Source organism: Triticum aestivum, chromosome 5D, assembly GCF_018294505.1.
Source record: "Triticum aestivum cultivar Chinese Spring chromosome 5D, IWGSC CS RefSeq v2.1, whole genome shotgun sequence".
Classification (NCBI taxonomy): Eukaryota; Viridiplantae; Streptophyta; class Magnoliopsida; order Poales; family Poaceae; genus Triticum; species Triticum aestivum.
In genome coordinates, this window is record NC_057808.1 from 494110804 (window position 1) to 494127819 (window position 17016).

Here is a 17016-nt window from a genome sequence, read left to right on the forward strand (position 1 = left end):
ATAGGGGGGGGGGGGTGCTGAGTAGATACCACTGCATGTGCTTCCAAATTATGTCATCCTCCGCGAGGTCGTCGACGTGGAAGGTTAATAAGCATCCAAAGCTTGAAGAATTCCTGGATGTGGTGAACGATGTTGTACCATTTATGTGTTTCAGATTTCTGTACAAATCCAGAAGATATTATATCACCCCTTGTTATGAGCGGTTAGCTATCTCAAAAACAATCAACACAAGATATTATATCGTCTTACAGTTTTCCTGTTTCTATGTTTTTCATATCCTACTTTCCAAACAGTCCATCAATATTATTACAAGGTTCTGGATTTGCACCGTACACACCATTTACGTGTTTCCGGTGTAAAGCATAGTGCATTCTTTATTACTCCCTCCGTTCCAAAATAGATGACTTAACTTTGTACTAACAGTCATCTATTTTGGAACGGAGGTAGTATGTGTTTGCCTTTCCTTGCAGGCGCAAGTGCATCCTTTATTTTCACAATAATCCAATTGCATATGCACATGTGAGGAATTGGGAAAATGATTGATTTATGCCAAGTGAATTGAGAGGAGATGGAAAGTTAACCGAGAAGAACTTTTTCTGTCCGTGGTCTGAGTAGGACAATTCACAGGCACAGGCACAGGTTGGCTGGAGGATGGGCATTTATTATCTCACAAGGTTCGATCGACGCATAAATCTCACGGACATCAGAGCAGTCTACAGTTGGAAGAACTCATCATGGGTTCAGTGCAAAAAACAACCCCGTGCGGTGCCTCCCTTTGCATTCCGAGTTCACCTCATCTTTAACACAAGTACGCCTTCTTCTATGCCAGGAATAGAGAGCATTCTTTGATTTCCTGCCCCCTCATCATCTTTAACCAAAGCAGAGAGGAAATCCGGAAAAATCAAGTGGCCTCTTGCACTACAAGTGAAAGTAGTCTACCGAAAGGAAAGGAAAGGAAAGAACCAAGGAATCCAAGGGTAAAGCAAGAAAAAGAGGCGAGCCATGTTGATGATACTTGATCACAGTAGCCAGCAGTAGGTGCGAAAAGGGGCGGCCGTATGGAATGGAGGTAGCACAGGTACTCATCACTTTGGAAAAGGTTCATTTGAAGGGCAATGCTAGCCTAGCACCATACGGTTTACCGTGCAATCATAGCATCATGTTATGTCCTGACGGCTACTTCTGCCCCGGAAGGCCAGAACTATATTACTACTTACTGTATTAGCCAAAGTGTTGGTAGTTTGGTGTGAAGCATGGCAAATCGGCACCACCATTCTCAAAGCTGAAAGCCTGTCACGTCCCTCTTAATCAGCAAAGTTGTGTAAAAGAAGGTCGAGACATAAAGCAACGCCATATCCTACTCATACTTGGAAACCGGTGGAGACCAAAATCTGTATAATCCCAAGAAAGCAATGAAGGATTATACTACAGTAGCTGGTACGGTATATAAATAGACAGAGGAAGAGGGCGTCAGAGAGTAAAGGAGAGCGCCGGACTGATGCCTGCGCCAGCCTTCCAGCTCAGGCACCACCTGTCCGTTGCTCCGGGTTCCCGGTTCCCTGGCGCCTCCGCCGCCACCCCCGTGAACGGTACTAATCTCCACCGCAGCAGCTACAAGTTGCACCAGTACCATAGCTCACAGGACACTCCCTCCCTCCACTAGGCACCACAGTGCACCACGAGCGTATGCATGCATGTGTGTATGACAGCCAAAACGCAATAGGAAACAGAGCTCATCGTCCTGCCCATCACAACTTCTCTTGGCCTCTTCCATGGCTGCTGCTCCTCCACTAACTACAAGGTAAAACTCATTTTATTTTCTGAATGGTTTCCTGTCAAGCAGCTTTGGCCCCAAAGTGGTAGCTCGGCACGCCGACTCTTGTTTATGTTTCTTTTCGCCAGCTGCTGAGCAAGTATATACTCTAATGCCGTTGCAAATCTTTCTGCAGCAGGCTTCTCTGCTAATGCTGCTGGGCGGGGATGCATTGGACATTGGAGGAAGCTATAGTCTAGTCTAGTGCCAACATCTTTGTGACTTGTGAGAGATTAATTTGGACGCCATTCTGCTTGTGCACATTGTTGTTGTCTGGTCACCACTCACCAGCACCTGTCCCTCAGGCGGCTTTGCCGCTTTACATCCAGGCGAGGCCTCTGAAATTTCCCTGTACCCACAACCCACAATCAAAAGCTCCATTCCGCAGCAGCTGCCGAGACGTACAGTCCTCGATCACCAAAGCCGGAAAGCAATCGCCAAAGCAGATTGGCTTGTGCAGTACACATTCTTAATCCGATCGCCTTTTTGCTCCGCCGGTTCTTGCTGATCGATCGCTCGAGCAGTGACGCCGAAGGAATCGCCGTCTTCTTGGCCGGCAATGGCGGCGGCTGGTCCGAGCTGCTTGCTGGCGTTGGTCTTCCTGGCGGTGCTGCTCCCGGGGGGCGCGCCGCTGCTGCAGGCCTCCCAGACGTGGACTCTGCTCAAGGTGCAGCAGCTGCTGGGCCGCCCCCCGGCGCTCCGGCACTGGCGCCGCACCACCGACTTCTGCGGCGGCGGCGGCACCGTCGCCCCCTCCGCCTCCGTCGTCTGCTACGGGGACACCGTCACGCAGCTCCACATCGCCGGGGATGCGGGCGGCGCGCCGCCGCTCCCGCTTAACTTCTCCCTTGGTGCACTGGTCACCACGCTGTCCAGGCTCCCCGACCTCAAGGTGCTCACGCTCTCCGGCCTCGGCCTCTGGGGCCCCCTGCCGGGGAAGCTGGAGCGGCTCGCCGGGCTGGAGATCGTCAACATGAGCCGCAACTACCTCTACGGGCCCATCCCGAGGGGCCTCTCGCGGCTGCAGGGCCTGCAGACGCTCATCCTCGACGACAACATGATCGGCGGCGAGGTGCCGGGCTGGGTCGGCACCGCGCTGCCGGCGCTGGCCGTGCTCAGCCTGCGGAACAACTCGCTGGCCGGCACCGTGCCGGGGTCGCTTGGGAGGGCGCCGTCGCTGCGCTCGCTCGTGCTCGCCTCCAACAACCTCTCCGGGAACCTCCCCGACATGCGCGGCCTGGCGAGCCTCCAGGTGCTCGACGTCGGCGGCAACTCGCTCGGACCGGCGTTCCCGCGGCTCGGGAGGAAGGTGGCGTCGGTGGTGCTGAGCCGGAACAAGTTCACCGGGGGCCTGCCCGCCGCCGAGCTGAGCTCCTTCTACCTGCTGGAGCATCTGGACGTGTCGCTGAACCGCTTCGTCGGGCCGTTCCCGCCGGCGCTGCTGTCCCTGCCGTCGCTCCAGTACCTGAGCATCGCCGGGAACAGGTTCACCGGGGCGCTGTCCGACAAGGTGCCCTGCGGCGACAACCTCCGGCTCGTCGACCTGTCGTCGAACCTCCTGATGGGGAGCGTGCCGGCCTGCTTGAGGCCGGGCGGGAAGCCGGCGACGGTGGTGCTCTCGTCGGAGAACTGTCTGGACAGGGGCGACGGCTCGCAGCACCCGTCGCCGTTCTGTCAGAACCAGGCACTGGCCGTGGGGATAGTTCCTCGTCACAATGAAAAGAAGAAAGTTAGCAGGCACGCGGGCTTCATCGCCGGCATCGTAATGGCGGTCCTCGTCGCCGTCTCGCTCGTCGGCGCCATGGCCTTCTTCGCCGTCAAGAAGATGACCATGGAAGGGGCGAAGACCAGGCCCTCGGCGACATTGATGGAGGACCATACTTCTACTTCCAGTGCCTACCCTTCCAAGCTGTTCGCCGATGCACGTACGATCGATCTCTGAATTTCATCATCTGACTTGTGAAATTAGTCTAAGAGACCCTGAATTTCATTTCTTGAAATCAAACTTGATAAAAAATCACTAACATTTGCTTCCCTTTTGGCATTTGGGACCACGAAAAAAAGGTTACATATCACAGACAGTGAAGCTAGGAGCTTTGGGGATCCCACCATACAGATCATTTTCTCTGGTCGAGCTCGAGGCGGCGACGAACAACTTCGCAAACTCTTGCCTGCTCGGGCAAGATTCTTATGGCGAGGTACAGCGTCGTCGATCTCTCCACTGACTTTTCTTCAGTCTGTTCTGAGTTGGGCAAGTGATTCCTGAAATTTTACCACGACTTGTTCAGTTATGCTCATGATATGAGTTCATTATGTCAGATGTATCTGGGGAAGCTAAGCAATGGTGCCTCGGTGACAATCAGGAGCCTCAAGGTTAAGAGGAACCAGAGCTCCCAAAGCTTCAACCGCCACATCGAAACGATATCTAGGCTCAGGCATCGGCACTTGGTCAGCGCCCTAGGGCATTGCTTTGAATATGATCTCGACGATTCCACCGTAACCCAACTCTACCTCGTGTTCGAGTATGTGCAAAACGGGAACTTGAGGAGCAGGATTTCACGTAAGTTGTCGGTTCTTATCTCCTTCATAATTTCACTTGCTCTGGCAGTCGAATGGCTGAATGTTATGTTTCTTGTTTGAACTGTTCTTTACCAGACGGAACCGAAGGACGGAAGCTTACCTGGGGGCAGAGGATATCGGCCGCCATTGGTGTCGCGAAGGGCATCCAGTTCCTGCATGGAGGGATCATACCTGGTCTATTCGGGAATAATCTGAGGATCAGCAACATTCTTCTAGACCAGAACCATGTCGCCAAAATCGGCAGCTACAATATCCCAATCCTAGGAGAGGCTGCAAAATCTGAGGTAATTCAGCGAAAAACTAACTTGAGTGAAGTTTTTCTATGGCTATTGCTGACCAACAATGTATGTTGTTTGTCAATCCAACCAGGGAGGGGCTGGAAGCAGGCACCAAACTGATAGGTATATACAAGGTTCGAGCTTCAGATGCTTACCATCTAGCGGTTTCGACCGGCACAACTAATATTCTCTTCATCTTTCCTTGTTCTGCAATGTCACTTTACAGCACGATGCTCGGCGACAAGATCGATATATTTGATTTCGGGGTGATCCTGCTTGAGCTTGTGTCTGGAAAGCCGATCACATCCATATACGAGGTGGAGATAATGAAGGAACTGGTATGTATGATCGGTCACCTAGTCGTAGATGGTAGTGCACAACGCAGCACAGATACCTGAATCTTGCTTGTGATGCAGCTGCTGTGGGCAATGGCCGAGGAGGACAGGGCCAGGAGGAGGAGCTTCGTGGACCCTGCGGTGAGCAAGAGCTGTTCAGAGGAATCACTGAGGACCGTCATGGAGATCTGCCTGAGGTGCCTGGCCAAGGAGGCGGTGCACCGGCCGTCGGTCGAGGACGTGCTCTGGAACCTCCAGTTCGCCACCCAGGTGCAGGACGACTGGGAGGGGGAGATCCGGAGCGGCGACGGCTCCCCGGTGTCGTCGTCCCGGACCGCCAGGTCCTCCAGATTCAGCAGATAGACGATGAACCAGCTGTTTCTCCCGTCCAAACCGTGCAGCTCCCAGGAGGATGGATGAACATGCCGCTGCAGATGACCGAGTTATCCTCCAGGGAGGCTCCAACTATTAGGGTTGTTTTTCTTCTGTCAGTGTAGAGCTCTTTTTTTCCCTTCCAATCCCCCTGTTGTTTCTCTAACTCAAGCCTTCATCTCAAGAGCAATTTTTCCTATATTTTTACTCTATGCTAGTAATAATAATAATAATGTTGGGCAAGCATATCGTTCCTGTTTCTACCAATGCCTTGAGAATTACGCCGATCAGTATAAAAAACAGCACAAATACCATCTGTAGGAAGCACAAGGGTTCAAAGACTCGCAACCAGCAACAACTTCTTAGCTATAACATAAAATCTTTACAATGGCTAACATGCCTTAGTTCACCAAACAGGTCACACACACTGAAAAAACAACAGGAGATCAAGCACAGGGACACAACGGCCATGGGGTTTTCAATGTTTTAGTTCGGCGGTACAGACCAGCAAAGCCAGAAATGGAGACGTTCCGGGCGTTGCTTATTGCAGGATCTGGCAACGCTAGTCCGCTGTCCAGCTCTGCTCCACGACCTCACGAACCTTGCGGTTGTACTCGCGCTTGTTCTCGCTGTACATTCTGGCTGCTTCAGAGTTCGCAGGAGAATTCGGGTTCGGGTCGCACAGCAGGGACTGCAGAGCAAACCACGACAGAAATAAGTAAACTAAGTAAAGTGTGTGGATTCAGGGACAGATAACCCATGGCGCCCCAGGTCACTACTTTCGAAGCAAGCAAGGAAAATAATCTTTACATCCACAACAGAACGGAAGAAAAGGCTGTATTTGGTAACTTGCTATTTATGATCAAACTTTAGCATGCTGTCACTGGTAACTATTTATTGGTCGCATGTTACCTATAGGACAGGTGGTTGTTACACAATAAAAGTTGTCAATAAGATCTGGATCTGGCCTCAGTGACAGTACTGTGCAACTCATGCAAATCCACAGGCAAGCACCGTTCTTGTTGCCTCTATACTACTGTTAAAATGAAACAGGTTTTACTTCTGATGACAGCAATACAGAATTACAGATTGTGCAAACTTAAGAGTAGTTGGTAGGTACCAATGGTTGCATTGTGTAATGAAGTGAACAGCAACCAACAAAGCTGTCAAATTGATATAATCACAGTAAGAGATGGCCTAAAGAATACCTGGATAGAGGTCAATATTGCTGCAACATCATATATAGGGCTCCACTGGTTCTGTAGGATGTCCAAGCAGATGCTTCCATCTGCATAAACTGGACAGATAATGGAATACATTAAACCAATTTCCAACAGACCTTTAGGGCTTCAATCCCCGAGAACAGTTTAGTCATTTGAAGAAGTAATCAATTGATTGAATGGTAGTCATAAAGAGGACATACTGTTTGGGTGAAACATCCTTGAGACAAACCGAACAGTTGGTGGCTTGTTGGGGTAATCTTCTGTGAATTGCAGGGTCAGCTTGAACGTACCTATAATGTGTAACATAATAAATGTTAGAAAACTTATGATTACTTAAAACCACTAGTTTGTTCTCCAGACTACAGCAATGGAAAGACACAGTGTGAACCATATTACACTGGTACCATGTATGTAGTTTCCTTGGATCATGAGCATAAGGTTGTCAAACTAAACTAAGTAGGTTGCGATCTTAATAAACCACAAACCAAACCAAAGGGGTACAATCCAATGAACATCGAACTGGATCCAAAAAAACAATATTATCAGTTATCACAATTCCAGGGTGTGTTTAAGTCTTGCAGCCTTGCAGGCAACCGAAATTGGGTAGAAAGTAGACATTCCTGAATCAGATGATCATGTGTATTCTAGGCTTCTAGAGTATTTTGTTCCAAACAAACAAAACCCCGCAAAATAAAGCTGATATTTAATTACTGCAGCCCCACCTCAGTACCTTGCAGAAGACAAAATTGATTGTCCTCTGGGCTCTAGAGATGAATTGACCTCGCCCAACAAAAATACACTGTGCCACGATAAAATATGCCAGTTGTGCTACGAGAACAAATACCAATAATTAAATAAATCATACTTCAATATGCACAGGCAGGAATAGAGACCCCATCTCAAACAAGGGCTCCCCAATCACCGCTCATATGATGGCTACACATGTACATGACGAACTCATGACATAAGGCTAAGACTAAGGTAGTACATACTACTCCCTCTGTGTCAAAATATAAGACCTTTTTTGACACTGTCATAGTGTCAAATAACATCTTATATTTGATGCAGCGGGAGAAACGCACACACTCCGTCACTATTATTTCAAGGGCCAAGAGCATGTTCTTTTATGGGCCATATGCTTATTACTGATTTCAGGTGTGCCAGGTAGTATGGCAAACTGTAACGTACACTTTATAGCAACTTAGGTGTGCCCTAGGCACTAGGCGACAACGAAATGCCTAGCCTTAAGAGCTGCTAGGCGCGCGCTTAGGCCAGATAGGCACTACACAGAGGCAAGATTAGGAATTAACCTTGCTTTAAAATAGCTGCACTGTGCACATTACTAGACCAAATTTAACATCTGTAAAAGCATGTTTCTTGCTAACTTGTGAGAGGATGACACCCTTTAGCATTAAAGCAGCAATCAAACACATGATGGAAGCCCTTTCAGTTTCCGTTAAACAACGGGCATCACAGATGGTACAGCTTCCGGTTCCTTGTCGTAGCAGTGACATAAACCGACCGGTAAACGACAGGCTTAGTTAGGCAGGTAGCTATTTTGGGACAAAAAAAGTTATTGGATATCAAACAAGGAAGACGACAATTTCTCACACGATTACAGATTATAAATAGGTCCAACTTCAGTACCAAATAACCAATCGCTATATCACAACAGGCAGCACTTTACATTTCCGTTAAACAACGGACATCACGGATGCTACAGCTTTCGGTTTCCTGTCGTCATACCAGTGACATAAACCGACCGGTAAACGACAGGTTTACTTAGGCAGGTTGCTATTCTGGGGGCAAAAGACTAATGTACTTCACATTAGCTCTACATCTACACTATGAGAAATCAAACGAAAAAGACGACAATTTGTCGCACAATGACAGGTTACAAATAGGTCCAACTGCGGTACCGACTAACCAATCACTATATCGCAACAGGAAGCCCGTTACGTTTCCGTTAAACAACGGACATCACAAATGCTACAGCTTTCGGTTTCGTGCCGTACTAGTGACATAATCCGACCGGTAAACGACAGGCTTAGTTAGGCAGGTAGGCATTTGGGGGCAGAAAGTTATTGCACTTCCCATTAGCTTTACACATCTACACCTTGTATATGAGAAATCAAAAGAGGAAGACGACAATTTCACACACGATTACAGATTACAAATAGGCCGTACTACGGTACTAATTAGCCAATCACTATATCACAACAGGCAGCCCATTACGTTTCCATTAAACAATGGACATCACCGATGCTACAGCTTTCGGTTTCCTGCCATACCAGTGACATAAACCGACTGGTAAACGACAGGCTTAGTTAGGCAGGTTGCTATTTTGGGGGCAGAAAGTTCTTCTACTCAATTAGCTCTACATCCACACCTTGTACATGAGAAATCAAACTAGAAAGACGACAATCTTTCGCGCGCGATTACAGACAGATCATAAATAGGTCCAGCCGCAGCGCCAATCAACCAATCAGCATATCACACAACAGGCAAACACTAGTAATCGAGCAGCTACATACACACGGATGAATGAATGAAACAAACTGAAACCTAAATCGAACCGGCGGCTCACCTCCATCCCACGGCGTGTCATCAGGCCTGCAGAATCACACGAAACAACAACAACATCAGGGGACGATATCAGCCGTACCATACATCAACGACGCACCGAGCTATAACGGAAATCGCGACCCCGCGAGATCCCCAAGCACCAAAACCTAGGGATGGAACAACAAGAGAAAAAGGGCAGGATTTGTGCCGTTACCCAAATATGACGGCGTTCCAGAGGGTGATGTTGTTGTCGTGCGGCGCGCCGCTGATGCCGGCGGGCGGGTCCTGCTGCAGCCGCTTGAAGTCGCGCATCAGGCGCTTCCTCGCCGGCGTCGACATCCCGACCGATCCCTCGCTCCCGGCGCGCACGCGCTGTCCTGCCCTGCCCGGCGGCCGCCGCCGCGTCTCCCCTCCCTTCTCGCTGGGGTTCCCCGGGTGGCGGTGCGGGGGTGGGGAGCCGGAGGGAAGCTTCGTCGGTGCGGACGAGCGTGTGCGGGGGTGAGAAAAGGGGGGTGGTATAGGGAGGGGCGAGAGGAGCGTGACGTCCCTCCCCTCCCTCGTGAGCCGTGGGCTCGCGTAGCCGCCACGCGCTGACGGTGTGGGACCAGATGCACGGCCCGAGCTGTCAGTGAGGGAATGAGGTGGCATGACGGGATGGGGATGAGGATGCCTGAATCTTGGCCCAAGTGGAAAGGAGGGGCCCAGCTGTCGGTGGCTTGTGATGGTGGGCGGGCGGTGGCTGGCTGGCTCAGATTCCGCGAATCGGACACGGTCGGCCGGCGTAGGCGGTGGTAAAGGGGAACTTGCTGGGGCCCGGAGAGAGTGGCGGCCAGCCGAGCCGAGGCCTCTGACATGTGAACATCCCATGTCCGATCGTCCACCGTTGTTTCCCGTTCCTGATCAGATCCTGGCCGTGCAGCGGTGCAGGAAGAAAGAATTCCATATTTTAGCCTTTTTTAGAATCTGCTTTTTTTTCCGAATAAAATCTGCTTCCTTTTTAGGCCTATAAAATGTTTTTTTCTTTTTTGACACTCAATCTTCACTGTTTCTTGAGTGGTATGGGTGGTTGTGAAAAAATGACAATTCGAGATGCTTTACGGTTCATACGGCCCAAGATTTCATTGCAACTCAAGCAACCACTCATAATTGCATCTGGCGGGCATGACTGGCCCTAATACAGGTTACCAAACTTTTTCTTTTTCTGCTCGCTCAACTGCAGCCCATACAAAGTTGGTGATGTTTTTTTATCTCACAAAGTTTGTTAAATCAAAGGATGTAGATGGATCTAAATTTTGAATTTTATTTTTTCGCAAATAAAAACAATGATTTATATATTTCATAAAATTTTCAAAAATTTGTAATAAGGTTAGTGAATTTAAAAACTATTCATAAATTTTAAAATGTTGGTGAACTTTAAATTATTCACAAATTTAACACCTTGATAGGCCGGGCCCAACGACCCCACATCCCTCGACACGCCAAGAGGTTCCAACTATAGGGAGCTTAATTACTCAATGAAAGGGTAATGCTCGCTTTATCGCGTCGTTCTTCGGTTGTGGAATTACTTTCATTTTTTTTCTCCTGATAGTTACTATGGTACTCCCTCCATTTCATAATGTAGTGGGCCCACATTTTTCGAGATTTAACTTTGATCATAAATTTAACCAACATGAGCGACTACGGCGAGAGCATGACAGATACCTTTGAATTTGTATTCGAAAAAAGTTTTCAAACTCATAATTTTTTAGTAAAATAATTTATGTACTATTGGTCTAATTTATGGTCAAAGTTGAATCTCAAAAATCGTGGGCGCACTATATTATGGAATGGAGGAAGTAGTTCATAATCCACGCACATCTCCGAAGGGGTCGAGCACACGAAACCCGGTGGACGCTATGGTCCGGCTAAGTACGACGATTGTTTCTGTTTTGGGAAGGTTCAATTCCAGTTTTTCTTTTGTTCCTCTACCTGTATTTCTTTTCTTTTTCCTTTTTCTTTTCCTGTTTGTTTTATAGTTGTTTCCTTTCTCTATTCTTTTAAAAAAATTAATCCGTGATTATGTTTCAAATTTACGAATATATTTTGAAATTTGGGAACATACTTTAAATCAATGAACATTAGTTCAAATTCATAAAAGTTTTCCAAATTTGTGAAAATAAATAAATTCATGAACATATTTTTATATTTGTGAAGAGTTTTGTACAACTGGGAACAATTTTTTAATTTCAAACTTTTCTAAATTCATGAATTTTAAAATTTTGTGAATATTCTAAAAACTCATTAACTGTTTTGAAATTCATGAAAAAAATTCATATTGAAGTACAAGTTTAAAACTATGATTATTGTTTCCTCTAGCATGTTATTATGGTCGGTTGTTTCAATTTATTTTACACGTGTTGGGGGGGGGGGGGGGGGGGCTTAAATTACTCATCTTAGTCTTGATGGACAGTGGTGGTTACATGAGCTCCTTTATTTTTTGCGGTTGCATGAGAAGATGAGGAAGCTCCACGTGAAAAGGAGGTGCTTGCTCCTATCCAGTGTTGGAATTTTTTTATTTCAATTACAACATGTCCCGCACGTAAGAGCATGAGGGGGTGTGTGAACTCACCACCAACTCAAATCTTTAGAAGTAGGAAAGATCTCCAACCGAATCGAGCACAACCACATGTTCCCCTGATCCCTCTTCTCCTGTCTCCCTATTCCTGGCATGGATCCTCTTCTCCTACCTTCCATGAACTTGCTAAGGACCCCCTCTTCTCCTGCCTCCTGATTCCGCCATGGATGTGCCTCCTCGACGCACCCAAATCGACCACATACATGTGCCCCCTGGTTGGATCTTGCTATGACAAATCGCCATGGTCGTGTTGCCGGAGGTCATGCTACGAGCCCTGGGCAGCGGAGCTGCGACCATAGACGTCGACCAACAATGAGATGTTGTGATCATGGGACACATGAGACGACTGCAACATGGACAATGTTGCGGTAGCAAGGCATGCAACATGGATGATGTTGCGGCCATGAGAGGCTTCGTTGATGGGAAGGTGGGTTCGCAACATCGGACATATTGCAATGGGTCACCACAACATGGCCCATATTGCATTGGATGACAAAAGGCCCAAGTAATGCAATGTCACGCAAGCCAAAGGTGACCACAATATGGTTCATGTTGCAATGGTTGTCTGCAACATGGTTCGTGTTGCGATGATCCTACAACTGTCTAGGACACAACCTGGCCGGGTGACGCGTGGCATGCGCCTAAATTGACCCGCTCAACATGAACAGCCAATGCCTAGGACTTGCAGTTACTTCCCAAAGCTACTTCCACTTCACAAATCGGCACAAGAACGCAGAATGTCTACTCCACACTTAGGCAGGAATGTACGGATTTTGGGGGCTGAAGAAGAAGAAACCTATCGGGGCACGGTCGGAGCCGCAGGGCACCACCGCGCAGCAACAAAATCGGTCCGCGAACCAACCAAGCGGAGTGGATGCAGAGAGGATGCGCTGGCCTAAATGCACACCGGCTGCCAGAAGGGGTTGGGAGGGGATGAATCGGCCGGAGCGATGTAGATGGCGCCGTGAGTTGTGACCCTGCGTGTGCGTGCTCCCGTACAAGAGAACGCCGCCGCTGTGGCCGTGGTGGTGGCCGCTTGCAGTTGCAGAGGCGTGAGGGCGGCGGCCGCGCACGGCAGCGGAGCCGAATATGACATGCGGTGCCGATTTCCTACGTGAAGAAAGAGACAGATGCTCTAACCGTCTAACGACGAGACTGCCTGATCAACAGCGGCGCCCTGACGTGCGGTACGCGGGGCGATGATGGGAGGACCTGGTGCGGAAATCCGCCTGAGAATCGAGGATCGGGCCGAGCACGGCGAGGCAGCGGCGCAGGAACACGGGTGGAGCGCGGCCAGGCGGCGGTGGCGCGGGGAATTTTCTTTCCGTCTGCACCGCCTCTCCTCTGCTTCTGGTCGCCAGCCTCCTCACGCACGCGCACACAAAAATCGATCGATCTGATCGAGCCTCGCAGTCACCGGGGGCAGACCAAAGCCAAAGGACCGGATGGCATTTTATCGACAAAAAACAGATGTGACATTTGATCTAATGGTCACTCAAAGATATGAGTGAAACATGAAATAAAAGAGTGCCACTTTATCAATTTCCTTGATATGTACATACTCCATCCGTAAACTACTCCCTCCGTCCCATAATATAAGAACATTTTTCAAGCATAACATCTTTTTAATGATCTAAAAACTCTTACATTAGTTTACAGAAAGAGTACACTACGTATATATATTCTTGGGACTTTTTACGGTACATTATGCAACGTCAAAATTGGCCGATGATCTTACAACCCCTATACCAGCGGGTTTTACACTGGCTCATCAGTTTTGGCGGCAACCTTTTCATAGAAAGAACACCTGAAGGTACTTTATTTCATAATACATGCAATAAATATCTATACAATGCAAAAGGCGGAGAAGTGCCTGCAAAGTGCCAAGTCCAGAAAGAGACGTCTTCTGCGCAACCCACCACAACATTCGTTATTTGCTTCCTTTACCGTCGTCGAAATTGGATGTGTCGTTGCTACAATGGGCATATTCAACATCCACCTCCATGGGAACCACACGGTCGCGGGAGATTTTTTTTTAAAGAAGGAATACCCACGGCCTCTTCATCTCTTGATGCACACAACACAATCATATTATTAAAAAAAGTTCAGGTTCAAAAACAAGATCTCAAACAATACGACGATAATCTTAAATTTTCTTGCCACAACCGATCAAAATAGAGTAAGATCTCAAACAATACGACGATTTAAATTTTCTTAAACATATTCAGGAGGGTCTTTTATTCGCCATCAGTGCTGTCGTCGCAGCCTCAGCCACAACGACAGGAAACAGAGACGAAAACCAATCAAAACTACCCGAACTACACCACCTAGCCATAGATGGGCTTCCCAGTTCGTAGTGCTTACCGTCTAGCTCTGCTTACTAGTGAACATATACAACAACCGACCGCAGCAAGACTTGAGGCTTTGGAACTTATTTTGAAAGGCAAAAGTAATAGCACAAGAATGATTAATATTTCCATATGGAGGTTGACGAATGAATCACTGCTACCAACTTGTTATTTTGCATGCAACACAACCCGGCTAGTTGAAACGTACCAATCTCGTGCGCTAGAAGCTACTAGTTTTTTTTTAAAAGAAGCTTTGCTCAGCGCGATGCACAGTCGCTTTCAGTTACGACTGGTCTGTGTCCGTCAGTCTGTTTGAGTCCCTCCCACTCCCAGCAGGCCATCTGCCCGACGAAATGAAATGACAAACCATACCCAAACAAATCAGTTTAATCAAAACAGAAAAAAAACATTTTCGATTTTTTTTCAGAAAAATTCTGGCATCAGTACTGCTAACATAGCTGCACTATTAGTAAGCGTCGCAATGTTTATGTGTATTTATTTTTCCAGGATCCGTATAAACTTTAAAATACAAATTTCGATTTTTTTTCAGAAACAGGGCTCCATGGAGCTGAGGAGGAAGAAATCCACTCTCCTTGGCACAGTAGCACGGACAAGAATACGGTCAACATCTATCTATCGGGCGTGGAAGTCGTACAACCGAGATGATCGTAGACGCAGCCGACAGTTCTGACTCTCCAAGCATCGTCCCCGTTTTCCTCTGCAATCAGTGCTGAGAACGACTGGGCACTCTTAAAATACGAGGCCGAAATGGCAGGAGGTCTTGGCAAACTCGATCACCAAGATATATAAGGACACGCTCAAGGGAGTGACGAGCTAGCTCTCAGCTGCATGCACTGCAGAGATGGAGGTCGAAATCCCGACCGAGCACCGCGCGCCCAAGGTTGAAGCTAGCGCGTGGCGATGGCGTGATCTCCCGGGCGCCGCCGCCAAGCCGCTCCGGGACCCACTCCTCGCCGTCAACTTCCTGCTCCTGGCCGTCGGCGCGGCCTGCGGCCCGCTCCTCCTCCGCCTCTACTTCCTGCGCGGCGGCTCCCGCAAGTGGCTCTCCAGCCTGCTCCAGACCGCCGGCTGGCCGCTCCTCCTCGTGCCGCTCTGCTTCTCCTTCTCCTCCCGCCGCCGCCGCAGCCGCAGGAGCCGCCAGGGCGAGGACGCCACGGCCAGCGGCGGCGTCTTCCTCATGACGCCCCGCCTCCTGGCCGCGTCCGCCGTCGTCGGCCTCATGACCGGCGCCGACAACTTCCTCTACGCCTACGGCCAGGCCTACCTCCCCGTGTCCACCTCCTCCATCCTCATCTCCACGCAGCTCGCCTTCACGGCCGCCTTCGCGCTGCTGCTCGTGCGCCAGCGCTTCACCGGCTCCACGGTCAACGCCATCGTGCTGCTCAGCGTCGGCGCCGCCATGCTCGGGATGGGCTCCGGCGGGGACCGGCCGGCGGGGGTGTCGGGCGCGCAGTACGCCGCCGGGTTCGGCATGGCGCTGGGCGCCGCGGCGCTCTACGGCCTCGTGCTGCCCGTCATGGAGCTCAGCCAGGCGTGGCACGCGGCGCGCGCCGGCGCCGCGGCCCTCACCTACACGCTCGTCGTTGAGATTCAGGTCATCATCGGCGTCACCGCCACGGCGTTCTGCGCCGTCGGCATGCTGGCGAACAACGATTTCCAGGTGAGTTTTCAGCACTAATTCCTGCCTCGCTTGCCTCTGCTTTTCGCCTACTTTCTGTTGCAATTGCCTAAAATATTTACGTTCGGAGGAGTTTTGAAGGTGACTCCGACGAGAAAACTAAAACAGAGGTTAAAATGAGGTAATCCACGTCTGAGTCCAGGCTCATCTCCCCCAGGGAACGGTAATATATTCAAAAATAAATAGTAAAAAAGACCAAAACAAACTAAAATTTGTTGGCAATGCAGATGCTCTAGTGCGCTAGGTGCCTGCAAAATTTGACCCAAAATCGAGAGTTAAATTTGAGCTTGACGATGCAGGCAATCCCAGGAGAAGCCCGGCAGTCCGAACTCGGCCAGGCGGGCTACTACCTGCTGCTGGTCGGCACAGCCGCCGTGTACCAGTGCTTCTGCCTCGGCATAATCGGCGCCATCTACTATGGCTCGGCGCTGCTCGCCGGAGTCATCATCACCGTGCTCCTCCCGGTGACCGAGGTCCTGGCCGTCGTCTTCTTCCATGAACCCTTCAGCGGCACCAAGGGCGTCGCCCTCGGGCTGTCGCTCTGGGGCCTCGCCTCCTATTTCTACGGCGAGGTGCGGAACAAGGCCCCGGAGGCAGAGCACCGGACAAGTCTGTGTGTGGATCGTGACTGCGAAAATTAGTGGGAACAGCACGTGCTTCTTTTGAGAAAGAAGGGAGAATGTATGAACCGAAGGCCATGGATGGCAGTGGCATGGCACACATAATATTCGCTTGAAAACTTGTGCTCCCGTCTAGCAGTAAAGATGTTCTTTGTCCATGGTTAATCTTTCGTTTAATCGACTATGACCCCTGTTGCCGCTGGCGGTGACCCGCTGGAGAGGTGATTTGTGTGGCGATCTATGGAGGCTCTGGACACGTCGCAGCCACTGGTGGCGACTGGCATGGCGGCAGGGGCGGAGCCAGGATTTAGGCATTAGGGGGGGGGGGGGGGGGGGGGATGATGGTCAAGTGGGAATTTTTTTTTCTCGCAAACTATCCAATAGTTATATATTCAAGTATATTTTGCATTTAATTTGTCTAGACAGATTTTTTTTCAGTTGGGTTGTGTCGAGCTATAGTTTTTTTTGTGTGGATTGTCTAGCTATAGTTAATATGGTCAATAATTTCACGTATGCGCAAAGTAGACCAAGTGATAATCAAACTACTCCGAAACATGACATGAAATGTC

At 49.4% G+C, this 17016-nt stretch overlaps 3 protein-coding genes across 5 annotated transcripts; 2 read left to right on the top strand and 1 right to left on the bottom strand.

Annotated features, from left to right (window-relative positions):
• Positions 1-1465: 1465 nt before the first annotated feature.
• Positions 1466-5577, top strand: LOC123123136 (probable inactive leucine-rich repeat receptor-like protein kinase At3g03770). 3 transcript variants are annotated; one of them, XR_006460528.1, is made up of 8 exons: positions 1466-1801; positions 1950-3738; positions 3878-4011; positions 4133-4373; positions 4469-4677; positions 4763-4805; positions 4898-5009; positions 5088-5354. XR_006460528.1 is itself a non-coding variant. In XM_044543586.1 (8 exons), the coding sequence occupies exons 2-8, from the start codon at positions 2373-2375 to the stop codon at positions 5367-5369; spliced, it is 2376 nt and encodes a 791-aa protein (XP_044399521.1). In that variant the 5' UTR covers positions 1476-1801; positions 1950-2372; the 3' UTR covers positions 5370-5577. The 3 variants fall into 3 exon arrangements, 2 of the variants coding, with proteins under 2 accessions (XP_044399521.1, XP_044399522.1); XM_044543586.1 differs by having other exon boundaries at positions 1476-1801; positions 4763-4794; positions 5088-5577; XM_044543587.1 differs by having other exon boundaries at positions 1476-1801; positions 1953-3738; positions 4763-4794; positions 5088-5577.
• A 95-nt stretch (positions 5578-5672) lies between these two features.
• LOC543219 (ubiquitin-conjugating enzyme E2 2-like) lies at positions 5673-9698 on the bottom strand. Its single transcript, NM_001427957.1, has 5 exons — positions 9381-9698; positions 9189-9214; positions 6802-6891; positions 6587-6675; positions 5673-6069 (listed from the first exon to the last, which is right to left on the bottom strand). The coding sequence occupies exons 1-5, from the start codon at positions 9503-9505 to the stop codon at positions 5941-5943; spliced, it is 459 nt and encodes a 152-aa protein (NP_001414886.1). The 5' UTR covers positions 9506-9698; the 3' UTR covers positions 5673-5940.
• Positions 9699-14893: 5195 nt separating this feature from the next.
• LOC123125699 (purine permease 3) lies at positions 14894-16605 on the top strand. The gene is made up of 2 exons (XM_044546171.1): positions 14894-15809; positions 16127-16605. Exons 1-2 carry the CDS (start codon positions 14991-14993, stop codon positions 16466-16468), a joined length of 1161 nt encoding a protein of 386 aa, XP_044402106.1. The 5' UTR covers positions 14894-14990; the 3' UTR covers positions 16469-16605.
• The last annotated feature ends 411 nt before the right edge of the window (positions 16606-17016 follow it).

Coding starts and splice junctions, on each gene's coding strand:
- LOC123123136 (XM_044543586.1), top strand. CDS start 2,373: ATGGCGGCGGCTGGTCCGAGCTGCTTGCTGGCGTTGGTCTTCCTGGCG. Junction 4,374..4,468: donor CTTGAGGAGCAGGATTTCAC/GTAAGTTGTCGG, acceptor GTTCTTTACCAG/ACGGAACCGAAGGACGGAAG. Junction 4,795..4,897: donor AGCAGGCACCAAACTGATAG/GTATATACAAGG, acceptor GTCACTTTACAG/CACGATGCTCGGCGACAAGA.
- LOC543219 (NM_001427957.1), bottom strand. CDS start 9,505: ATGTCGACGCCGGCGAGGAAGCGCCTGATGCGCGACTTCAAGCGGCTG. Junction 6,676..6,801: donor AAGGATGTTTCACCCAAACA/GTATGTCCTCTT, acceptor TTATCTGTCCAG/TTTATGCAGATGGAAGCATC. Junction 6,070..6,586: donor CAATATTGACCTCTATCCAG/GTATTCTTTAGG, acceptor TTTGCTCTGCAG/TCCCTGCTGTGCGACCCGAA.
- LOC123125699 (XM_044546171.1), top strand. CDS start 14,991: ATGGAGGTCGAAATCCCGACCGAGCACCGCGCGCCCAAGGTTGAAGCT. Junction 15,810..16,126: donor TGGCGAACAACGATTTCCAG/GTGAGTTTTCAG, acceptor TTGACGATGCAG/GCAATCCCAGGAGAAGCCCG.